This window comes from Phocoena sinus, chromosome 16, assembly GCF_008692025.1.
Source record: "Phocoena sinus isolate mPhoSin1 chromosome 16, mPhoSin1.pri, whole genome shotgun sequence".
NCBI classification, from domain to species: domain Eukaryota; kingdom Metazoa; phylum Chordata; class Mammalia; order Artiodactyla; family Phocoenidae; genus Phocoena; species Phocoena sinus.
Window position 1 is genome coordinate 21,788,304 of NC_045778.1, and position 25,781 is coordinate 21,814,084.

The 25,781-nt window shown below is 48.6% G+C and overlaps 1 protein-coding gene across 4 annotated transcripts in view; it reads left to right on the forward strand.

Annotated features, from left to right (window-relative positions):
* The window catches only part of HK1 (hexokinase 1), a 74,601-nt gene that overhangs the window by 20,962 nt on the left and 27,858 nt on the right, over nucleotides 1-25,781 (forward strand). For all 4 annotated transcript variants that reach the window (XM_032608728.1, XM_032608727.1, XM_032608725.1 and 1 more), the window contains 6 exons: nucleotides 1,783-1,945; nucleotides 12,970-13,118; nucleotides 18,902-19,021; nucleotides 21,432-21,527; nucleotides 22,144-22,243; nucleotides 22,357-22,540. In XM_032608728.1, the coding sequence (XP_032464619.1) occupies nucleotides 1,783-1,945; nucleotides 12,970-13,118; nucleotides 18,902-19,021; nucleotides 21,432-21,527; nucleotides 22,144-22,243; nucleotides 22,357-22,540 (812 nt within the window). The remainder of the gene's footprint in view (nucleotides 1-1,782; nucleotides 1,946-12,969; nucleotides 13,119-18,901; nucleotides 19,022-21,431; nucleotides 21,528-22,143; nucleotides 22,244-22,356; nucleotides 22,541-25,781) is intronic.

Below are 25,781 nucleotides of genomic sequence, written 5' to 3' on the forward strand. Positions count from 1 at the left end.
GAGGTGAGCTTTGAGTAGCTGGGAAGAGAAGGAAAGGCGTTTCAACAGGAGAGCCAGGCACCTCCCAGGAATGGTAGAGGTGGTTTGGCTGGTGTGCAGAGAGCCCGGAGCCACACCCGCAGAGTGTAGGCGCCTCCAATGTGGGGGACTTTGCAAGGTTTTGAGCAGGGGAGTGAAGTGACCAGGGTCCCAGTTTAAGAAGGTGAAATGTGGGGGACTTCCCTGGTGGTGCAGTGGTTAAGAGTCCGCCTGCCAGTGCAGGGGACATGGGTTCGAGCCCTGGTCCGGGAAGATCCCATATGCCACGGAGCAACTAAGCCCGTGCGCCACAACCATTGAGCCTGCGCTCTAGAGCCCGAGAGCCACAACTACTGAGCCTGCGAGCCACAACTACTGAGCCCGCGAGCCACAACTACTAAAACCTGCGCAACTAGAGCCTGTGCTCCGCGACAAGAGAAGCCACCGCAGTGAGAAGCCCGTGCACCGCAACGAAGAGTAGCCCCCGCTCGCCACAACTAGAGAAAGCCCACACGCAGCAACAAAGACCCAATGCTGCCATAAATAAATAAATAAATTTATAAAGAAAGAAAAAAAAAAGATGGTGCAATGTGGCCGTGGTGTAGAGGATGGGTTGGAAGGGAGAGAAATTGAAGATTGAAAACCGTTACACTGATTACGCATCAGGCGTCAGGAATACAGGCACATGGTTATCAGGGCTTCCTAAGGCAGGGAGTGGCAGAAAGAATGAATGGTGAAACAGAGAGACTTCAGTGAATTCCACAGGGTCAGGCACCATGAGGACAGATGTCTAACCAAGAGCCAGACATGTAGTAGGTGCCCAGTAAATAGAGTCAGCGGGAAGATACTATGAAGGAAGAATAACAAATGACAGCAACGGAGCCTGAGGTTAGGAGCCCAGGATCCTTGAGGAGAGTGGGGAGCCCAGGAAGAGGAGCGGGTTGGTTTAGTCCTGTTGGGTCAGGAGCGGTCTGATCAGGAAGTATGGGCACATGGGCCCTGGCACACGGGCGTGGGAACTTGGGCTGTCCCATACCTGCTGGGGGTAGTGAGGTTAAGGTCTCCATGCTCTGGGCCTGCAGCCCCATGTCCTGAAGGGCTCCAGCCCTTCGTCCACCATTTCCACCTACCTAGAAGTCGTGCCCAAGGAAACCTACCAGCACCACTGCCTCACAATGCTAATAGCTAATGTTTACTGAGCACGTCCTGTGTTCTAAGTGCTTCTCTGTCTCCTTTGATCTTACAACATTCTGTGAGTTACGTTCTATTTATCATCTCAGTTTTTCAGTTGAGGAAACTGAATTTCACACAGCTGGTAAGTGATGGAGCTTGGATTTGAACCCCAGGTAGATGGCTCTGGAGCCCTTGTTCTGTGGCACTGTCATCCATGTGAGGATGAGCCAGCCACCTCTCACAGAGGGAAGGAGTCATGTGGAGGCTTAAGGTGCCTTTGGTGCGTACCTGGGGATTGAAGGGCAGCTTCCATGTAATAGTCAAGGATTGGAAGGGACCTTGGAGGTGTCTGGTTCATTTTACAGGGGGGGAACCGGGGCTCAGAGCATTTGCAAGCCTGCTCTGAGTGACATGGTTGATCACACTTGAATGATGGGCCAGCCTGGGTGTTCCAGTGCCCACGGGAGCTGGATTGTCTTAGGCAGGCGGGAACCTCACACCGCCTGCCCCGTCCTACCCCAGCCAGACTTGAGCTGAGACGACCTTCCCCAGCCTTGGCCTCACTTTCTTTCCTTCTCATCCTTCTTCCAGATCGACAAATATCTCTATGCCATGCGGCTCTCTGATGAAACTCTGTTAGATATCATGGCTCGTTTCAAAAAGGAGATGAAGAATGGCCTCTCCCGGGATTTTAATCCGACAGCCACAGTCAAGATGTTGCCAACGTTTGTGAGGTCCATTCCTGACGGTTCAGGTGAGTCTCTCACCCAGAGATTGGGCTCTGAGGGCTGAAAGCTCTGTGAAGCCACCCTTCCAACTTACATTCATTTGTTTGTTCATTCATTCATCTTTCATTCATTTACGCATTCATCCAGTTATTCATTCATTCACCATTCCATCCATCTGTTCTCCCATCCATCCATCCATTCATCTATCCATCCATCAATCCAATGTATGTCCACTGAGATCCTACCATGTGCTATGGGGGTACCGTGGTTGGACCATGCTGACCTGCCTTCGTCGGCCTGTCTAGTGACTTATGGTAAGAAAGTGTAGCGTTTAGGGATCTTACAGATGCTGTGTGAGTTCTTATGCCTTCAGAACATGAATGGCTCCAGAACAGATGATTCTCCTTCATGTTAGGAGAATCTCTCCATCAGGGCACCAAGGCCTCCTTTTAGTACCCCAGATAAGTAGCGGCCCTAGCGGCCAGGTGCGTCTCAGACTCAGGGGGGAGACTCAAGTCCCCATTTGTACAAATTTCATAGATGCTAAGTCAAGGTAGCCCCTCAAGCAGAGAAATGGTGAGAGGAGTAGGACTGGAAAAAAAAAAATTATCCTGTTGCTCTGCATCGTGTGGCTCATGCCCCACAGTGGGGATCTGGGGGCTCCCTGAGGATTGTCAGTACCCCCTCCCCAGGGACTGGCCTCAGCCCCTGCTCTTGGCAGGGTGGAGACTGGGAGGGCACAGCCTGGCCTTGGTCTGCTCAGTGGAGGTCGTTCTGTCTGGCTGACCCGGGGGTGGATGCTGTGCCTGCCCCAGCTTAGCGCACGCACAGGAATGCTGCTCTGAGCCGTGTTCTGTGCTCTAGGCTGGGGCTCGCCTGCTTTTTGAGAGGGAGGGAGAGAGATCGTGAAAGTCAGGTTTCTCTTGGGCTTGTGAGTACATAGCCTGAAAGTACGGCCCTTCCAACACTGTTGTGTTTCTTCCCTACTCTGGGGACTAGTTTAAAGCTGCGATTTGGGGCATCTGATATGGAGCCGACAAAATGGACATCAGGAAAACTGCAGCTGTTGCAGCTGATGTTTATGAAAGGTGGGCGAGTGCACGGCTTGTTGGAGGACCGGCTGCAGTGGGAAGGCCCTGCTGTGCCTGCAGCCGGCCTTTAAAGTCCTGAACAGGATTGGGACGCCTAGGAAGGGCGTGTGCTCTGTTTGCCCTGTGGCCACAGGTGGGGTTTACTTCATCCACACACGCTGGTACTTATATCTCTGATGTTTCTTGACTGTTTAAAATCTACTGCACTTTTTTTTTTTTTTTTTTTTTTTTTTTTTTTTTTTTTTTTTTTGCTGTACGCGGGCCTCTCACTGTCGTGGCCTCTCCCGTTGCGGAGCACAGGCTACGGACGCGCAGGCTCAGCGGCCATGGCTCACGGGCCCAGCCGCTCCACGGCATGTGGGATCCTCCCAGACCGGGGCACGAACCCGCGTCCCCTGCATCGGCAGGCGGACTCTCAACCACTGCGCCACCAGGGAAGCCCCTCTACTGCACTTTTATCCTTTTGTTTTGCTTGCGGTCTTGGTGACCAGCAGTTTAGGTTTTTTTTATGACTGCTGAAGAGATTCTAGTCATCAGAGTGACCAGACCGTGGTGTCCCCTGGGTTTTGTTCTGATGCCTCCAGCTTTCTAATTCGCTCCTGCTTTTTCCCAGCCGCGAATGGCATTCACATCCAGGAGCATTTGTGCCTTTACAGGGTTAGCTGAGTTCTGTAGGAGAGACGTGGTCAGCTGCTGTCAGCTGAGAAAAGAGGAAGGGGAGGCGAGGTGGGATGGGCAGCCCCCCAGGGCCCCTGCTCTGGCTTTGCTTGGAGAGCTCAGAAGGCTGCCTTATGCCTGGGGAGCACCTGATCCTGTGTGACTGGCCCACGGCCGGCACATCCCATGAGAGATGCCTTCTCTTTCCTCCTGAACGCGCCTTGCAAGCCAGCTCACCTTCCCAGGACTGTGTGTCAGCAGGGGGTGCCCTCCTTCACTCTTTCACACACCATTTCCAGGGTTGAGGGGCTCAAAGTGTGATCCACATACACAAATGGCTAGTAATCTAGTCATTTGTCCCCATTAGTTACTCTTTAAAACAGGGCCCAAAACTCATCCTCATTTGGGAAAGACAGCATTCTGCAGCCCCCTCTTAGAGATTCAAAGCAGACACCAACGTATTAAAGGCCCTGAGCAGTTCTGCACGAGAGAAACCTGTTTAACCCGGCTACCTTCCTTTTCCCCAAACTTGTTTGAACTTTCCCCCCAACATCTATTACTATATTTCATCTATTTTGAGACACCTTTTTGTTTGAGTCCTCTGAAATCAGCAATGCATTGTACAATAGTTGCATCTTTAAATTATTATGGGCAGTATTTTTTCCTCTTTTCGTATTACGTAAAATAATGATGTGTCTGCAATCAATGGTGTCTTAAATGTGATAACATATGTGGTAATATGCCCATGTTGGGAAACACTGTCCTGGGGTTTGCGGAACTGGAGCCAGCAGCCTGGGCCCCATGCTTCCTTCTGAGCCTCTCATCTCCAGCGTGGTTGGGGCCAAATGTTTAGGGCCTCTTGGGAGCCCAGAACAGTGCTGAGAACAGAAGGAGGAGGGGGGGAGGAGGAACCAAAGCCCTGAACCACAAGGACCCGCCCTCCTATGCATGAGGCCCTGGGTCCCCCAGCCTTCCCCTACCCTGCCCACCTCTGTGCTCCCTGGTGACTGTTTCTTCTACCCTGCGTTAGTTTCCAACGCCGTTGTAACAAAGTACCACGTACTGGGTAGCTTTAAATCAGAGTGAATTATCTCACAGTTCTGGAAGCTAGAAGTCCAAAATCAAGGTGCCAGCAGGGCCATGCTCCTTCTGAGACACTGGGTTAAATCTTTCCTTGCCTTTTGCAAGCTTCTGGTGGTGGCTGTCAATCCTTGGCATTCCTTGGCTTGTCGTCTCCAGTCTCTGCCTCTGTTGTCACATGGCATTTTCCTCTTATAAGGATACCAGTCAGATTAGGACCCACACTCATGACCTCCTCTTAACTTGATTACATCTGCAAAGACCCTATTTCCTAATAAGGCCACATTTACAGGCACCCAGAGTTAGGACTTCCGCATATCTTTTGGGGGGTCACTGTGCAACCCTAGTAATACACCCTATACTTCTTCTGCCTATGACTGTTGCTGATGTTCATGGGTGGGCTCAGGTCATGTGCCCAGGGGCCCACACTCCCCTTGGAATGGTCACTACAGCCCCACACAGACATTGACATTGATACCAAGGCCTTGGGCCCCTGAGCCCAGTGCAGCCCCTGCCCCTTTGTGAGGGAAGTGCCTCCAACCAGGAGGTCCCCTGGAGTAGCCGGAATGTGGGTCTCCTTCATAGTAAACCGTGGTGCTATTCCCTTTTCGCAATGTTAATTACTGCTTCAACTGTATAATTAGTCAGCGACAGAATTAGTGGTAATCCCAAACCACCAAAGGATAACTTGGACTCACTGAGGTTGACAGATGCCCCTGCCTGTCAAGTGGTGATGTGACTTCCAAGTCAGAGGGAGAAACAAACCTTTCCTTTCCCGCTGACCTTGACCTTCATGACTGGACTCAGAGTTTTGAAACTCTACTGATTTTTCGGAAATGTTATCAGCCCATTTTTATTAATTTTTTCCCCCTTTTGACGATTGTTATGGGCAGTGGTTTTTCTTTAATTGCTCTCCAGTAATCTACACACTAGGTTTAAAAAAACCCCAAAAAACCCTAAAGTGGCTTTTAGCTGCTGCATATCCTTTCTGGAGTGGGAAAGGTATGAATAATATATAAAGAAGAAAGATATTGAAGCCTTTTTACTCCGATGACTTGGCTAAACAGAAACCTCTCTTCAGAGCTGCCCAGTCGGGGATAGGTGCCTAGCTGCGTCCAGCCTCCCTCAGAAGGCCTGGCCAACACTTTGTCTCACTTGTGAAACCTCCCCTTTTTTCTCCTCTTGTCATTTATCACTCAGGATATTGTATCCATAAATACCAATTAGATCGTAAGCTTCTCGAGGATAAATTGAGTTGAACATTTCCTTGTTTCTGTTTCATGGTTCCTAGCAGGCTCTTTGCTCAAAGGTTAAGTTAAAAATGTTTGATTTGCAGTGTGGTCACAGTTAAATTCTGGGGGCTTAAAATATTACTACTTTCCAGCCAAAGGAAGGAAAACATTTCCTGTTTCCACAGCATTTGGGCTGGTCACTTACCTTTCTCTGCCTGTTTCCTTATCTGGGAAGGTGGTTGGATTGTCTCAGAAATTCTCTCCATCCATGAAATCTGAATGTCTAGCGTTCTGGGTGGGTTTCTGACGAAGGTATAAACTCTCATCAACTAGCTGGATTGCAGACAGGAGGGAAGGCTTTGTGTCTCATGTACAGAATTAATTCATGGAGCAGGGCAAAGGTAGGCATTTCATGAAAGCAGAGTTTTTGTTTGCCCTGTATTCCAGCGCAGGTCTGGACTCAAGAGAGACATCTGTCCCCGTGTTTGTTTTCCATTATTTGCTGGTAATAATGGTTGTCGTTAGAAAGTGGAGAGTTGCCGGGGGCCCTTCAGATGTTTTGTTTAATGAGCCTTCTCTAGAAGAGCAGTTCTTCTGGCTTCAGTGGAAATGGGAAACGTGGGACGAAGTCTCAGCAGCGGCCGGCAGGAAGGTTGGGCCAAAGATTTGAAGAGGAAGTTAGAGGGAAGCCAACTGCTGCAAAAAGAAGCTGAACTTGAATTTAAAGGAAAAAGTAAAATAGAAACCCAGAACACTGGATTCATCTCTGGCTCTGCTGCTTACTATCTCTGTGACCTTGGAGAAGTCACTTAATTTTCTAAGCCTCCGTTTCCTCATCTGTAAAATAGGTGTGATGGTCCTGCCCTGCCTGCCTTACAAGGCTGTCAAGAGGATCAGATGAAAGTGCTTTGGAAACTGCAAACCACCTTGCGAGTTACAGGGGGTCATTGTTCTCCTGATCATCATTGTAACTTAATAACGGACTTTGTAAGAATTCTTTGGGCGGCCCCTTCCCAGCTGATGGAGCCAGTCAAAGGACCCCCACCCATCAGACCTAAATGTGTAGGTCTAGCCCTGGAGGAAAGAGTCAGAGCTTTTCAGAATTCACTGGCATCCCTGTGATGTTACAGGGGGAGGAGGCAGGAAAAAGGGGGAAGCAGAGGCAGGCTGTCTCATCCCCACCCCAATATCCCCACATAATGTGGACGAGCCCATAGGCTGCAGCTCTGGTGCCTCTGCAGCAGGGTGACTGGACACCACAGCTCTGAATGGGGGAACCAACTGATATAAAGGGGAGGATAGATCCTTTATGGAGGGCAAGTTGGTATTTGGGGGACTCATTGCCTAATAAAGAATATTGAACCCAGAAGCCTCTGGTTGTAGCTGAAAGAAATCTAACTCAGGGCTTCCCTGGTGGCGCAGTGGTTGGGAGTCCGCCTGCCGATGCAGGGGACACGGGTTCATGCCCCGGTCCGGGAAGATTCCCACATGCCGCGGAGCGGCTGGGCCTGTGAGCCATGGCTGCTGAGCCTGCGCGTCCGGAGCCTGTGCTCTGCGACGGGAGAGGCCACAACAGTGAAAGGCCCGCGTACCACAAAAAAAAAAAAAAAAAAAAAAAAAATCGAACTCAAAGTTATATAAGCAAGAAAGGGAATTCTAGGTTCACATAACTGGGAGATGGAGTTGTAAGTTGGCTTCTGTTGACAGGGACTCATCTGTCTCTTATTATTCTTTCAGTCTTTGTGTCGGCTTCTTTTGTAGGCCACCTCTTCCTTATGGTGGCAGAGACAGCCCTGGCAGCCCTAGCTGACACCTCACCTAAGAACTAGAGGTCCCAGAGGTGGTCTTGGAGAGGGTAATGATTGGCTGACGTGGATCACATGCCCATCCTGAACCAATCATGATGGCCAAAGTGGGGGACTCTTTGGAGGGTAGTTATCTAAAGAGATGCTAGACAGCAAACAAAGCTTACCGGAAATCTTGCTGCCCTTTCCAGAAGTTGTTCCTTGGTGTCCTTTGCCTGGCAGAGGATAGGACTGAACAGACCATGCATTTAACCCAGGTAGTTCTTAACAAACTAGCAGCAAACACGTACTGATTTGCAGGACTCAGTACTGGGGGAGGGAAGTAAGCATGTTAAATTGCCCTGGCCTTCAAATTGCTTATCATCCAACTGAGGAAGATAAGACATATATACATAAAAAATTAGGAGCATCCCAGTATTTGCAAGTACATGAGTGACTAAGAAAAGGGAAGGGCCCTGGGCTTGCCACAGGTGCGACTGTGAGCAAGTCATTCACCTGGTTTGGTTGGAGCTTCCTTATCCATAAACCGAGAAGGTAAGTTAATATTTGTCTCGCATTTCCTGAGGTGCAAATGTGATTTACAGAAGAGAGGCCAACTGCCATTTCTTTTAGCAATCACAGACACACCCTGGAATCAAGGTCACTGCTCAGGGACAGATCAGGAGCTACACTGGGCTTAACAGTGACCTCTTGTAAAATGCCTTCAGGGAACGGCCCCCCTGAAACCCATCAACTCCCACTAGCAGGTGTGTGGAGTATGCAGTATTTAGCATTGTCCTGACATCTTAAGGCCGCCTTTCTGGTCTCCTTGTCTGACCCTAACTCCTTGGAACCCTACTGACCTGTGTTTGTGTTTTTTTTTTAAAAAAAGGAGCAGTGGAGAGCTGGGGTGGGGCAGGGGTCTTGCAGAGCCGCAGAAGTGTGGGCCAGCCCCATGCACCCTAAGGCCAGGTTCCTTCCCGACCTAGAGGCAGCTGAGACCATTTTCACTTATCATGCTTGAAAACTTCAGGCCTGGGTCCTGCAAAGGTGCTGCTTGAAACCTGATCCCCTTCCGCATGAAGGGCTGAAAGCTCTTACCTGTTGTGTGTTGACACTGACACCAATAAGCAGGAGATGCCCAACCATCACCTGGAACTTGAGCACAAGGACCTGCTTTTACTTAGACCTTTCATTCAGCTGAAAATGAGACCTTTGACCAGGCTGGCAACTGAAAAATTTCCCAAGCTATTGTTTTTAAGTTATGATGAAAGCCAGTGTAAAACATGAAATAAATAAATGGTTTTATTTTTTGAAAACCGTTAAAACAGTAAATAAATTAATTAAATTAAAATGTTAACAAAATAAAAAGTACCCATATTTTCATCCTAGCACGGTGTTTGCTTTTGTGCCTAGTATTTCCCTGTGCACAGGTGGTTTATAGTTGCTTACGGGAAGGAGTTTTCGTTATCTTCATTAAAGATCAAAGCAAAAGAACAGAGTCAGAAGCTGCGAGGAATCATGGATGTTGACGAGACCCCCAGAGAGAGATGTAGCTGTTCCTGATGTGCTGAAGTATCACTTTGATGCTGACCTTGGGGATCCTTGTCCCCGAGGTCTGTTCGGGAGGCAGTTTTATCCAACGGTTATGAATTTGGGCTTTGGATTCAAATTCTGGCTCTGCCACTTACTGGCCGTGTGCTTTGACAAGTTACCTAATCCCTCCCAGTCTTTACTTGCTCATCTGTAGAATGGGGATCATAGTAGTACCTATTGCATAGGGTGGAGAGGGTTAAAAGTAAAATGACGCATATGAAGTACTTAGCGACTGGAGTACAGAAAGACTCAATGAATGATGGTTAAATAAAGTGCTTTTGGTGTTCTAGTAATTCTTCCTCCTGAGAGGAAGCACCTCATACCAAATTCATTTTTTTAACTGAGTAGTAGTGTAAGCACCACAGGAGTTAGCATTCTGATGGGAGCCCAAAGAAAACCCTAAACTTATTTGAACAACCTGTAACATCAGGGTCAGAATTTCCCACAAAGCTGTGACAACTGCTTCCCAGCATTCTCCCTTGGTCTCTTTCCTTTGGACCATAGAAGCAGTTTTTTGTTTGTTTGTTTTAATTAACTTATTTATTTATTTTTGGCTGCGTTGGGTCTTCGCAGGCTTTCTGTAGCTGCAGCGAGTGGGGGCTACTGTTCGTTGCGGTGCGCGGGCTTCTCATTGCAGTGGCTTCTCTTGTTGCAGAGCACAGGCTGTAGGCGCGCAGGCTTCAGTTGTTGTGGCTCGCGGGCTCTAGAGCGCAAGCTCAGTAGTTGTGGCGCATGGGCTTAGTTGCTCTGCGGCATGTGGGATCTTCCTGGACCAGTGCTTGAACCCGTGTCCCCTGCATTGGCAGGCAGATTCTTAACCACTGCGCCACCAGGGAAGTCACGATAGGAGCAATTTAAAAACAACGTCATCATGGGGAATTCCCTGGCGGACCAGTGGTTAGGACTCCACATTTCCACTGCAGGGGGCACGGGTTTGATTCCTGGTCGGGGAACTAAGGTTCTGCATGCCACATGGTGCGGCCAAAAAAAAAAAACCCCCAAAACATTGGCATCATGTGGTATAATACAGTGGAATATAACTCAGTCATTCAAAGGAATGAGGTACTGATACATGCTACAACATAGGTGAGCCTTGAAAACATCATGGTAGATGAAAGAAGCCAACCACAGGGGACCACATATTGTAGTCCATTGATATAAAATGTCCAAAACAGGGAAATCTCTAGAGACAGACAATGGTTTAGTGGTTGTTGGTGAATGAGGGGGTTTGGAAAGAAATGGGGAGTGACTGCAAATGGGTACGGAGTTTCTTTTGGGGATGACGGAAAATTTCTACAATTAGATAGTGTTGATGGTTGCGCAACTCTGTAAATATACTAAAACCCACCAAAGTGTACACTTTAAAATGTGATAGGTGAATTATTTCTCAATAAAGCTATTATTAAAAAAAAAAACCAACCAACCAGCGGTATAACTGCTTCCTGTTTTATGAACAACAAGCAAGGCTGCCTTGAATGAATGAATGAATGGGCCACCAACCCTTGTGATCAAGCAGCTACCAAGCATTTATTGAGCTGTCCTGGGTGCCAGGGGCAGATGTAAAGAATCCTAAGTGTGGTTCTTCCCTCAAGGAGCTTGAGAGGGTAAGAACAGAAATTCTGTGTGAGAAGACTTCGGTTCATTCATTGATTCCTTTACCACCCTCATTAGTTCAAGTATTTGTTGTGTTCTTACTGTATGCCAGACAACCATTCTAAGTTCCAGAAATAGAGCAGTGTGTCAGAGCTTAAAGCTTGGTAGAATCAAATACAAAGATGGCGTCAGCTTTATAAAAGAAAAGCTGTTTTTTTTTTAAAAAAAGCCAACCACTACTTAAGAAAAAAATTAAAGAGCTCCGGGAACCCAGAATAGCCAAAACAACCTTGAAAAAGAAGAACAAAGTTGGAGGACTTTCACTTCCCAATTTCAAAGCAGTAGTAGTCAAGACAATGTGGCACTGCCATAAGGACAGACATATAGATCAGTGGGTCAAAACTGAGAGTTCACTATGTCAATTACATCTCAATAAAACTGGGGAAAAAAGAATGGGGAGTCCAGACATACCCATACTTTAGAGTCACTTGATTTTTAACAAGAGTGCCAATGAGGGAAAGAGTAGACTTTTCAACCAATGGTGCTGGAATTTGATAGTGGATATCCACATGCAAAAGAATGAAGTTGGACCTCTACCTCATATCATATACAAAAATTAACTCAAAATGGATCAAATACCTAAATGTATGACCTAAAACTGTAAAACTCTTAGAAGGAAACATAGGTGCGAATCTTTGTGACCTTGGATTTGGCGATGGGCTTTTAGATATAACACCAAAAGTACTAACAACAGAAGAAAAAAGTAGATAAGTTGCACTTCATCAAAATTAAAACCTTTTATGCTTCAAAAGTCACCATCAAGAAAATGAAAAGATAGTGAGAGTGAGAATGTAACATCAGAAGTAAAATTAATAGATTTTAATTGATTCTGGAGGAGAATGTGTGAGGGTAACTGGGGTAAAGAATATTAGATAGTGGCTTAATGGTTTGGAACCTTGCCCATCATGGCCTCCTCCGTTGGTGCTGTATCGTGGTCTTGGCATACGGTCCCGTCATCTTTCTCTGTCCCACTGAGGTCCACCCCAATCACTGCACACATTGGTCTTGAGGAATATAGCCACATCAAACCAGTTTACTCCTATCTGACCAAGAGGGACTTCTGTTAAAAACATCCCCCGGGTGGAAACAACACAGGTGTCCAGCAACAGATGAATGGATACACATACAATGGAGTATCATCCAGCCTCAAAAAGGAGTGAACTACTGATACAGGCTATAACATGGATGAATCTTTGAGACTATGCAAGGTGAAGTAAGCCAGATACAAAAGGACAAATACTGTATGATTCTGCTTACATGAAATATCTAGAATAGGCAAATTCACAGAGATAGAAAGTAGAATAGTGGTTGCCTGGGACTAGGGATAGGGGAGATGGGGAGTTAATGCTCAGTGGTTATAGAGGCTCTGTTTAGGGCGATGAGAAATTTTGGGAATGGTGGTGATGGTTTGTACAACGTTGTGAATGTACTCAGTGAACTGTACACTTAGAAATGGTTGCGGTGGAAAATTTTATGTGATGTATATTTTACCACAATTAAAGAACAAAATCCCCTGGGGAATCAGTGGAGCTCTGGACTAGCTGGAATTGGTGTCTGAGCTGATGGGGAAGGAACCCAAGGCATGGCATGGACCTCAGATGTAGGGTTTTCTCTGACTTGAAATGCTGTTTTAGTCTTTATGGATAACATAGCCATTTGTGGAAAAGGGTAAGAAATTAGAGAAAGATGGGTAGGGCTTGATACTTAAGTCCATACTTCCATTCTCCTATAGTCAGGAGTGAGCAGGACTGTGTGAAGCTGTCTTGTCTAGGGACGCCCGGCTGGGAGAGGTTTCTCTTCCACTCTTCCAGGCGGGGCAGTGGTCCTATGGGGTCTGAATGACTCCTTCTGGCCGAAAGCACAGCGCGGTGGGGCTGGACCCTGTTGAGAAGCGTGCAGAGCATGAGACTTTCCCGGAGCGCTTGAATCTGATGTGATACTGTTTCTCCCTAAACAGAAAAGGGAGATTTCATTGCCCTGGATCTTGGCGGGTCTTCCTTTCGAATTCTGCGGGTGCAAGTGAATCGTGAGCAAAAACAGACTGTTCACATGGAGTCCGAGGTTTACGACACCCCGGAGAGCATCATGCACGGCAGTGGAAGCCAGGTGGGTCCCTGCTCCCTTCCGATCAGCCCCTGTGGCCCAAGCATCAGGCCCCAGGGTACCTCCAGGAGCCAGACCCCAAAGCACTGGGAGTCCATCATAGGCACGAGTGGAGGACTCCTGGGTGGAAGAGCGTGACTGCCTGAAGAGACCCCACCATGTGCGTAAACTGGTGGATGGGAGGGGGGCTGCTTGGACTTTCAGGTAAGGGGTGGGAAGAGGAGGTAAATGCATCAATTCCCTCAGGATCCAGGGGTTGGTTCCCCAGCAGAGGGGTAGCAGAGCCCATGGGTGAAAACCCTTCTTCCAAGCCATTGTCCTCACCCAGTTCACCAAAGGCCCAGGCCTCATAGGTTATGGCTGTCACCTAGTGGGGCAGCAGGAATCTGAGCTCATAGCCCCAGGGCTATTATAAAGGGCTCCTGGCTACCCGATTTAATAGTCTTCTACGAGTCCTTGGCCCAGAAAGCACCGAGGGCAGGGCCTTGCCTGGAAAGTCACCGTCCCTTCCTCTCACACTTGTAACCCCTGCCAACGGAAGCGCTGCCTTCCTTTGCTGGTCGAGGCTGTGGGCGTGCTCAGAAGGGCCTGTCCACCCTCCCTGCTTCCCCATGTGGTCGTGGTGGGTGATAGGCCGAAGGCTCACTGAGGACCCTGTGATCAGGGTGTGGGCAGCCCCCGGTCAGGTTTTCAGTCATTTCCGGGTCCTGTTCTACTCCTCACCTTCTCCTGCAGGTGTTCTGGCCGCTCCCATTTGAAGCTCGCCTCCCAAGTCATGGCTGTTGTCAGGATACGTATTATTCAGAGCTTGCCAAATATTTGCTTTAGGGAGGGTGTGTTCACGGCAAGGTTCATGACTAAGTTCTCCAGAAAACTTATTGGTTCTGGGCTGGACTTTGAGATGAGACCCAGAGCCTTCTCTTGGCTCCACTTTGTTCCTAAATTAACATGGGTAGGACCTGATGCAAGCTCTCTGCCTTTTCCTTCTACTAGAGAAAAGGGCTAATCCCGGCCTTTAACCTACTGCTGGCGGGTTGGGTTCAGAGCTTTTCAGACCATGTCACAGTGAGCACTGAAGGGGACACTGTCCCTAGGACAGATGGGCCACTTTTCAGGCAGCCGCTGAAAAAGTGCATCACTCATCTGATGGACCTGCTGGGAGGTCCCCCTGCCTATCCCTCCATTACTGGGCTTCAGAGACTGGCTCATTCATCCAGTGTGTGCATGAAGGCTGCCAGCAAGTAGGTCTCCTCGTCCTGCCCAGTGGTTGCTGCGTTGCTCCTTTTTGCAGGTGGCCAGCAGCCTCTGGTTGACATCCTGCTCTCTCCATTTGCCAAAAGTACTGACCTGTCACTCTGTTCCCCATGGTCTTTGGGTCGAGCCACCTCTGCCTCTTGCTTCACCATTGGGACTCACACCCTGTGCTGCAGACATTCCTGTGTGCTTTGGCCTAACCTTTTCGGAGCAGAGTTTATAAATTAAGGGGATGCCTCCCACCTCAGGTGCGCACTTACTGCGTCACTTCCACAGTGACTTTCTTCTTCTTCTTTTTTTTTTTTTTTTTTGCCACGTTGGGGCACATGGGATCTTAGTTCCCCAACCAGAGATCGAACCCATGCCCCCTGCAGTGGAAGCGCGGAGTCCTAACCACTTGGCCACCAGGGAGGCCCTGTGACTTTCTTCTTATTGCTGCCCCTGGGACCTTGACTCTCCCAGCCTCTGTCCCCATCTTCCCAGCCCCAGGATCACTTTGTTTCCTGCTGTTTCTTCCTCTGCCCCTTTCAAGCAGTCTGCAGAGAAAACATGGTGATGATGATGATGATGATAGCGATAATGTTATATTGTCATAGCAAAATCTTACATAGAGCTTGTTATGTATGTCACTGATCTAAGCACTTCATTTGGGTTAACTCATTTAATCATCACAACAACCCTATGGGGTAGGTGTTATTATTCCCATTTCACAGACGAGAAAGTTGAGGCTTAGATGTTAAGTAACCAGCCCCTTGGGTCACACAGCACATAAGCGATAGAGCTAGGATTTTGAACCCAGGCAGTCTGGCTCCAGATGTTTCAGTTTTAGCAACATGGGACACTCATAGGCTGGGTTTTGTCTTTAATTAATTAATTCATATTTTTATTAAAAATGTTTGATGGTGTGGAAATGTGAGGGCTATGGGTAAGGAGGAAGGTCCAAGTGATTGAGGGAGAGGCTTAGCAGTTGAAAAATAGGGGTGAAACCGTAACCTCTTGTCTAGAAGTTTGGTGTGAGATTAGCAATAAATATTGGTGGTCCATTTTTCTGAGATCTCTTATCGACCTATCGAATATTCTAGTAAACCAAGGGCCCCATTTTGCCCATGAAGCAACTCGTACTTACAGACTGTGAATTGTGCTGAATTCTTGGGGTTGTGATCTCGTCTTCTGTAATGTACAGGAATTTTTGCTAGATTTTTAAACCTTTTATTCAAAATAATTTTAAACTTACAGAAAAGCTTTAAGATAAGCACAAAGAGCTTTTTATACCCTTTATCCAGATTTCGCAATAAACTATTTGCTTTATCCTCCTTTCTCTCTTTCTCTACACAAGCACAGACACACACACACACGCAGACACACACACACACAGACACACAAGGTATCTCGAAAGTTTCAGTGCAATTTTAAGCTTTAATAATTTCAGAAGCATAAATGCAACCTTCTTAAAACATCACTTATTTAGTTTTGGGAATTTTGAATACTAAATAAATAATTTAAATTTATTTAAATTAAATAAATATACATGTTGTCAGGAAAGAAAAAAAAGTTTTTAGACACTAAAATTTTGCGTGCCGAGAGGCTGGGTAACTTCCCTTTCTGGCTGGTCACAGACGTGGGTTAGCCTGGGGGAACGCCCCTGGGTTGGGGACATTTCCTTCTTAGCGGAGCACTAAGGGGTGGGTGTGTTTGGCTTGAGTGGGGGCGGGGGGCTGCTTCCAGTGCCCCAGCCCTGTGAATCCACTTCTGTGGCTGAGCTCTCCCCGCCTCTTCCTGCCCGCAGCCTGCCTTCCTTCCTTCCGCCCAGCGGGCTCTCTTGAGGGCCTGGGAGCCTGGGGCTTCTGAATGCAGATGACGTGGGGCTAGCTGATGGGCTTAGTAATGGGTTTATATCGCTCAGAAATGTAGGTCGCAGGAAGTTTAGCTGGGCTTCTCCGGGGAAGGTGGTCATGTGTCTCCTTAGTCAGTTGCCGCTGTAGCCATGACCTGAGTAATAGTGACTCAGGGACAGAGACTCCCAAGTCAAAACTGACAATTTTTCATTTACCTTGGCAGGAAAGTCAGACTGTTAGAGCTGGGTCAGGGACACCTGGGGAAGGATGGGGATAGGTCTCTCAAGGAGACCCTGCACAGTGGCTGTGAGGGCGGCAGTGATCCCCCAGGCTGCAGAGGCCCCCGTCCCCCAGCCTGGCCCCGCTCTGGCCTGGCCCTTGGCTGGACTCCTCCTATACAATTTATCTGACGTTTTATTTTAGTTTCCTCTACCCCCTCAATCTGTCAGGGAGCCCTGGCGATTGGCCAGGAGTGAATGAACCATGGCCTCGGTGAAGACGCCTCCTCTTCTCCCTTTGAACTACAGCCCTGGTCCGGGAGAAGGAGTGGGTGCTGCTGTGGTCTAGTTTTGTTTTGTTTTTGAATTCAGGTAGGAATCAGAAAGCTGTGGATTCTGGCAGGTGGTCCTTGTGCCCTTCCCCCGCTCCTCGCTGGGCTGGTCCCTTATTCCTCCATAGCCCTTTATCCAAAACATACCCACACAGACTGGGGACCAGCCCCCGCCCGTGTTTCTCCCCACATCCCTTTAGATGCGGAGGGAAGAGGAGAGGGGAGGGGACCTGCCCCCTCCTCAGGCATCTGGGGGAGACGTACCCCTGTGGGCTTCACTCTTTACTGTGGGCTCTCTCCCTGACACTTTTGTTAAAATCAAGCCTGAATAAAACTATAAGTTTAATATGGGGGGAAAAAAAGGATACCCTGCAAATAAAGCCTTCAGGCAGATGACCTTGTCTGGGAACGTGGGCTGGGGTTGCTTCCTGTGACCGTGCAGTTTGGATCTGCAAACACTGCCTTCTCTGGGCTTCAAGAAGCTCCATTAGGGCTTCCCTGGTGGCGCAGTGGTTGAGAGTCCGCCTGCCGATGCAGGGGACACGGGTTCGTGTCCCAGTCCGGGAAGATCCCACATGCCGTGGAGCGACTAGGCCCGTGAGCCATGGCCGCTGAGCCTGCGCGTCCAGAGCCTGTGCTCCGCAAGGGGAGAGACCACAACAGTGAGAGGCCCACGTACGGCAAAAAAAAAAAAAAAAAAAAAAAAAAAAAGAAGCTCCATTAGCTGTGTCAATCCCATATACAAGGGAGGTCTGATGGTCTGTGTTAGACGACAGCCATGTGAAAAAAAACCAGAGAGGTTACCTGGACTGTGGCATGGTTGCTGAAAGAGCATATATATGCTTTGGTTACATTAATAGAGGTATAGAGAGAAGGGAAAGGGAGGTTCTTAGTTCAACTAAGCTTTCCTCTTGGTCAGAACACATATAAAATATTATATTCAGTTCTGGATACATTTTAGAGAAGAGGGGAGGTGTTGGAGAGATCTAATAGGTTGCCTTAGAGGTGGTGAACGTCCCGTCATTGACAGTATTCACGCAGAGGCTAGGGAAACAGTGTTCTGGGTTCTTTCTAGTGGAGTCTAAGATATGTATACATATCCCGGCCACATGTTGTGGAGCTGGCAAACTTAAATTGCAATCCACTAAATAAATTGTGGTGTAGTCACACATAGAATACTGTGCAGCAGTGAGAATCAGCAGTCTACGGAGACACACAACGTGGATGACACACACATAGTGTAGAGGAAAAGAAGGCAGACACCAACGAGTGCACCCTGTTGTTCCATTTATACGTAGTAGACAACCAGGCCAAACTAATCGAGGGTGGTGGAAGTCAGAGTGGCTGCCGATTGCCCTTGGGTTGGGTGGCAGCAACAGTGGCTGCACGAGGTGTGTGTCTGGGTGCTGATAACATTGTGTTTCTCCATCTGGATGCTGGTGACACAGGTGGGTGCAGCTTGTGAGAATCCAGTGAACCCTATACTTAGGCTTTCTGCACCTTTTTGCATGCATATTGTACTTGAGTAAAAAATAAAAATTTGTTAACCTGAAGATTCTGAAGTCACGCAAGTGGGCTAGAGGCTAGGAATATATATGTATTCTGCGGAGCTTCTGGAATTGACAGAGTGAGGGAGATAGAGATGGAGATAGAGATACAGAGAAGGGGCCAAATGGCCACTCCACCTGGGTGGCTGCTGGTGATCCATGGCCTGTGTGTTATGGAGGATGAGCTGATTTTCTCTTATTTTTACATTTCCTCAGTACCCAGATAATACATCTTAGTGACCACCAAGAGGCCAGTTCTGTGTGAAGCCTTTAAAAGGCTTCCTAAGCCGTGGTGGCCCATGAAGCAGGCTCTTTTCAAGGGACTCTTCTTTGCTAGTCACACACAGCATGGCTTTTCTTTTTATTTTGGCCGTGCTGTGAGGCATGCAGGATCTTAGTTCCCCCACCAGGGATTGAACCTGTGCCCCCTGCAGTGGAAGTCCCCAGCATGGCTTTTCATGCAGGGCCACTGGGTGCCTTGGGTATGGGCAGCTGGGGTAGCCGTGCTCCTCTCTGTGTGGGGCAGAGAATTGTTCACATTTTTCCTGAAACGCTAAGTCCCCTTCCTCCCTCCTGACTGCTCTCTTGTGCTTCCTCCAGCTTTTTGATCATGTCGCTGAGTGCCTGGGAGACTTCATGGAGAAAAAAAAAATCAAGGACAAGAAATTACCTGTCGGATTCACGTTTTCTTTCCCTTGTCGGCAATCCAAAATAGACGAGGTAAGACATTCTGGGATTATAATGCTCCACAGAAGCCCCATAGGGGAAATGCTAACGAACCCTTTCCCTTGACTACTTTTCCCTTTTGCTTACAGGATGGCTTGTGTATCTTGTATTTTTTAGAAATATTTGTAGAAATTAACATAAGGTCATGATAATCATGTTTATTTTTTAATTGCTTTAATTATATATGTATTTTTGGAGACGAATCTTTTTTTTTTTTTTTTTTTGCGGTACGCGGGCCTCTCACTGTTGTGGCCTCTCCCGTTGCGGAGCACAGGCTCCGGACGCGCAGGCTCAGCCGCCATGGCTCACGGGCCCAGCGGCTCCGCGGCGTGTGGGATCTTCCCGGACCGGGGCACGAACCCGTGTCCCCTGTATCGGCAGGCGGACTCTCAACGACTGCGCCACCAGGGAAGCCCGAGGGGACCATTTCTTAAACTCAAGCAAGTGAAGGAAAACAAAGTAGGTTTAGTGACCTTTCACAAGGCCTGTTGTTGGTACGAGTTTCCCTTGCTTTTGAGAACTGAGGCTTGATAGCCACACTCCCTGGGCAGAGACAGGGTGAGACACCCCTCCTCCCACAAGGAGAGGTGGGAGATGGCCTGGGAAGCGACAGTGCTGGCTGTATGCTTGTTCATCAGTGGCTGTGGCCCGAGTGCCATCCCTGTGTGGGCTGGGCTAGGCCCTGGGAAAGAGCTGCACGCAGACGTGGCCTGTCCCCCAGAGGTGCAGTCTTTCAGGGAAGGAGGCATTGCAGAAGTGGAGAGGGAGCGTCCTCAGGGGCACAAGAGCCCCGCAGGGCAGGGCAGATGTGCCTGGCAGAGAATGAGTCAAAAGTGTGCCCCCCACCTGCCAGCCTTGATTCCCATCCGGAGAGGGCTTCCTAAACGGGGCATGCTGCCTGCCAGGAAGCCAGTGGGTCACAGGCTCTAATTATCCATCTGGAGACCTTTGCCCACTCCTCAAGGCTGCCCGGGACCTTCAAAGTTGTCTAAATCTAGACCAGCTGCCTTTTTCCACAGATGAGCAAAGTGGGCCTCAGAGGAGTTGGGGAAACGTCCCACAAGGAAATGGGCAGAAGTGGTGGGAATAGGATAAATCTACTGATTTCCAATCCACGTTCTTTCCACAATACCATGTTCTCTGAGGCTTTTGGGGGCCTGAGGGTTGAAGGGAAGAAAACAGAGTATCCAGGGGCTTTTGGAATGCCTGGCTCGGCTGCAGGCTGCTGCTCGCCCTTCCCGGTGCATCCTGCAGGCTGTGTGGCTTTCAGAGCGCGGGGCAGCCCAGTGTGGACAAGCTTCCCATCGCTGTGTCCCCCCCGGAGGCTACAGGGCCTGAACTGCAGCCCCTCCCAACCCTGCCGCATTTATAGTGACTTCCTCCATTCGGAGAAAAAGTCAAGTAGGACAATTATTTTTCTTTTCTAGTATCCTTGATTAAAAAAAAAAATACAGGGCTTCCCTGGTGGCGCAGTGGTTGAGAGTCCACCTGCCGATTCAGGGGACACGGGTTCGTGCCCCGGTCCGGGAAGATCCCACATGCCGTGGAGCGGCTGGGCCCGTGAGCCATGGCCGCTGAGCCTGCGCGTCCGGAGCCTGTGCTCCGCAACGGGAGAGGCCACAACAGTGAGAGGCCCGCATACCGCAAAAAAAAAAAAAAAAAAAAAAAAAATACAGATGCAATATGTAAAACTATTGAAATAATATAAAGGTGTAAAGCAAAAAGTAAAAATTCCTACCCTTCTACATTCCCAGGTGAATAACCATTGGGTGTCTGTCCTTAATGTTTATCCATTAATATACACACAGAGATGGATCATATTGTATAAATTGCAGTGTCACCGCTTACAAATGGCAGTTAAGTTCCAAACTTGGGGAAGAGGCATGAATCATACATAGTCAGTGTTATCCTTTTATCTCAGGACGTGGCTCTTAGAAGTTCAGCAGCTAAAAATTATCTTAGCATTTTGTTTCTGTTCCCAATTTGCCTCTGACAAAAGTTCCTTGGGGCTGTGGAAACCAAGGTCTGGTTTGAAAGCGCAGAAAGGTGATCAGGTAATAACGGCATTTCTCTTGTTCTCTTTTTAAATGAAGTCTGGCTGTGCAATTGACATCAGTTAGATTTGTGTGCCATGTGACACCACGGCACTGGCCAGCCACTGGCTGTATTTCAGGATGAGCTGCAGGTTTTTTCCCCATGGCAGCCCCCAGAGAAATCCATTGTGTGGATGGATAAACAGGAGATGGGACAGAGTCTGGCTCTGTTACCCAGTGTGATCTGGAGTGAACCTCTTGTCCCCTCTGGGCCTCCGCTTCTGTCACTGTCCTTGAGCAGACCCCCAAGGGACCTGGGGTTTCCGGGGGCCTCCCAGCCCTCTTCCAACCCCATCTGCTCTCCTTTGCAGGCCATCCTGATCACCTGGACAAAGAGATTTAAAGCGAGTGGAGTAGAGGGAACGGATGTGGTGAAGCTGCTTGAGAAGGCCATCAAAAAGCACGGGGTAACTTCTCACTGGCCACTTGCCTTGACTACCCGGAGGTGGGGGAGTGTGGGGAGAAGGCTGTGTGACCAAGGCTCTTTCAGGGGACAGTAGTGCATGGCCTGAGCCATCACATGGTGGGGGGGAGGGCAGTCCTTGAAGACCCAGGCAGGTGAGTGGTGAGAGTTCTTGGTCTGGAAGGTCGGGGCTGGTTCAAGCAGAGCTGTCCGAGGTGCTGCCCCAAAGAGCCAAGCCCTTGGGCAGGGGATGGCCTCCTTCCAACAGGAGGGCAGCTGTGCAGGGGGCTGGCATGGTCGAGTGCAGCCTGCCGGTGTTGCATCAAGTGCAGAAAGAACATGGATGCAGTGGGGTGGTTTGCACAGGGCTGTGGCTCTGTGAGTAAAGTCCATTCTGAAAAGAATCTTAAGCCAGATAATGAAGGGCACCTTGCCGTCTCCACAGCGTGACCACTGCGCTCTAATCCAGTGAATTTGAGTGCCAGCAGTAATGAAAGCAGCACCGCCCAAGGGGGCAGTGGCGGCTGTGAAAATAGGAGCCCTCCCACCAGGCTGTCTTGAAGCTTGTGATCTCTGCTCCACGTGTGTGTGGACGGTGACACCCCCTTTTCTACCCCAAGGACTATGACGCCAACGTTGTGGCTGTGGTGAACGACACTGTGGGGACCATGATGACCTGTGGCTACGACGACCAGCAGTGTGAAGTCGGCCTCATCATTGGTAACGCCCACCGTGTCCTCGTCCCTTCCTGAAGCCGGTGTTTCCAGACGGCACCGCCTCCTCTCTCATGACTTCGTGAGGTCACAGCTTCTGATCTGGTCTCTCTCTCCAAGGCACGGGCACCAACGCGTGCTACATGGAGGAACTGAGGCACATCGACCTGGTGGAAGGCGACGAAGGGAGGATGTGCATCAACACCGAGTGGGGGGCCTTCGGGGACGACGGGGCCCTGGAGGACATCCGCACCGAGTTTGACCGGGAGATTGACCGGGGCTCACTCAACCCCGGGAAGCAGCTGTGAGTCCCACCCTTTCTAACTAGTCATATAGAGGACTTAGGGGACACTTAACGGAAGATTTGGGGTGGGAGGTGAGAGGGGCAGGAAGCCAGGTGATCAGCAAAGGAAAAGCCCATCAAGTGTGTGTTGTCTCTCACTTCTTTGGAGAGATACACAGCTGTGAGTTCTGCAGCTTTAAAAGCGTATTTTATTTTATTTTTATTTTTAAATTTTTTTTGGCCACACGGTGCGGGTTGTGGGGTCTTAGTTCCCCAGCCAGGGATCAAAAAGCATATTTTAAATGATTTTCTCTTTGTTTAATTACACTGTTATTGTGTCCTTGTAAAACATTTTGAAAATTAAAAGCACAGAGTCATTAGCACAAAGCTAAGGTTTAAAAGCGTTTCCATATGCTGTCCTCACTAGGGTTGCTGTTCAGGGTGGGAGAGGCCATCCGTTCGCTCAGCACACGTCTTGAACACTTAGGATGTGCCAGCTCTGTGCTAGGCTCCAGGGATACAAAGTAGCACCTTCCCTTCTAGGACTTAAGGTCTAGTTGGGGAGGGAAGTCACACATGCAAATACCTGTCATGCAGAAGAGTGGGTGAGAGCCATGTGAGTCGTGCAGACCTTGGTGAGACCTTCTTCCGTGTCACATATAGGCAGATGGGTCAGAGCTGATAAAGAACATCACATCAGACTTCTGGGGCAAGTGGGTTTTGGCCTTGGGGAACTCTGGCTACAGAAGTATGAGAGATATTATTCAGGCTGGTGTGGGCATTGCTTCCTTTGAGCTACTTGTTTCCTGAAGTGCACACTCATATTTCTCTGTGATGCTAGCGTGCTGCCAGCTCTCTTTGATCGACCTCCCAGCAGCCTTATCCTGGAGTTGGATGCTGTCAGCCCTCTGGGAGATGTTCATTGACCCTCTTGGCTTAACAGCCCTTATCCTATGTCAGAGAGACGCTGTCAGGGAGTTGATTTGTCATTTGGAAACCTATTTTACCTATTACCCAGGCTGGCGGCTGGGCTTTCCACCTGAGTTAATGGAATTGCATAAATGACCAGCCCCCCTCCACTGGGAGTTGTGGTAGTGAATAAATGAGGTCTCTCACTGAGAGAATCCTGAGTTCTTAGGCGCAGCGTTGAATATCTGCTTTGCATGCCGAAGCACCAACCAGCTTGGTAATAAAGAGCCCCAGCTCTGATAGCCAAAGGTTTTTTCCCCTCAATCTATTGACCTAACCCCCAATTCTAAAACCTGACCCCAGCTGACATGAAACTATTTACTGTACCTGCTTATACATGTCAGTGGAGATCTATGCTTGATTATACTACTGCCTCAGGCCCCTCTGGGTTTATTCTGTACTCTGTGGCATATGTAACATATTACATCTCTAAAATCCTCAAATGTCCACGTTCCCAAGCACATATGACCCCAGGGGTTTCAGATAAGAAATTACTTACCTGTAGTTACTATCAATCACTTAATCAGAAGTCACCCTTCTTAGCAGAGCAGGTAGGGCAGTTACCTGTGATAACTGACCAGATATGGCCCAGGCCCTTGTCTGTTTCCTTAGCCTCAGTGTAGGGATCCTACATGGCTTGGGTGGAAACCTGGATTCTCTGCCCTCCTTTTTTTTTTTTTTTTTCTTGCGGTACGTGGGCCTCTCACTGCTGTGGCCTCTCCCGTTGCGGAGCACAGGCTCCGTACGCGCAGGCTCAGAGGCCATGGCTCACGGGCCCAGCCGCTCCGCGGCATGTGGGATCTTCCCGGACCGGGGCATGAACCCGTGTCCCCTGCATCGGCAGGCGGACTCTCAACCACTGCGCCACAGAGAAGCCCCTCTGCCCTCCATTTTGACGTAGTTCTGAATTTCTCTAAAGGGCTGAACCATATCCTCAGGCTGAACTGTGAACTGGGCTCACAGTTGGCTTGCAATAAACATTCTTGGAATGGTGTATGAATAGGGGATGGATGCAAGGATGGGTGGATGGATGGATGGGGGAGTGGAAGATGGATGGTGGATGAGAGGTGTGGCTGAGTGACTGGGAAACGGGTGGCTGGCTAAACAGGTAAATGGATAAAAGAGTAGGAAGGGTGGGGTAAAGTCCATCTCCAATATGCTTCCCTGCTTACTGATTACCATAGGTCAGGTCTTGGTAGGAACAGTTCCAAAGAGATGACAGATGCTTGAGTTGTATCATATATTCCTACAACTAGGCTATTGGCCAGAGAGTGCTTTGCCAAAGTAAATTTACCTGGTCTCTTAGATTTCTGCCTGATTTTGGGGGTCTTCCCTATGTCTTCTGTGCAATGCCAAGTTCTTCAAAGCCCTTTTGTTTTCCAAGGAAAAGGTGTTTGCTTCATTTGACTGATGGGGAAATTAAGGCACTAGGCTATGGGGATAGGGCAAAGCTGGCCCAAGGCTCTTTGTTGAGGTTTAATCTGGGTTAAGTTTGGGGTTGTCTGTCCTGTTGGAAAGTACATGTTTTGCATAGTGAGCTTCCAGAATGTCTAAGAGGCATCTCATCATTTATGAACAAAAATCATCAAGGATGGTCTAGAGGAATGTTTTTCTTTTTTTTTTTTTTTTTTCAGGAATAGATTTTTTATTTTAATTTTTTAACATTTTAAAAACTTATAAAAAAAAACTTATAGTACATGCTTCTTTATGTATTTAGGCTTTCTGCTTCTTTTTTTTTTTTTTTGCGGTACGCGGGCCTCTCACTGCTGTGGCCTCTCCCGTTGCGGAGCACAGGCTCCGGACGTGCAGGCTCAGCGGCCATGGCTCACGGGCCCAGCCGCTCCGTGGCATGTGGGATCTTCCCGGACCGGGGCACGAACCCGTGTCCCCTGCATTGGCAGGCGGACTCTCAACCACTGCGCCACCAGGGAAGCCCAGGCTTTCTGCTTCTTATGATAATTTTCTTTATTTATTTTGTAACCCAAGTATATCTTAGGTCCTGGTCTATGTAATTAAGTCTATGTAAGTCTCTAAGTTCAGATTCTGTTTCTATCATACATTTAGTTTTGGCATCTGATGTATTAATTAGCCCCTTTAAGCCTCAGTTCATTTATCTTTAAAATGAATAGATATAATACAATTATGTCATATGGATGTTTGGGGATCAAATCATATAAGGAATGTAAAACATTTAGCAATACCTGGTATCTGGTAAGCATTGACAAACTATTACCAAGTTATTGTTACATAAATAGTTTATCCTGAGCCATCTTGATTAATGGCACCACTGCTC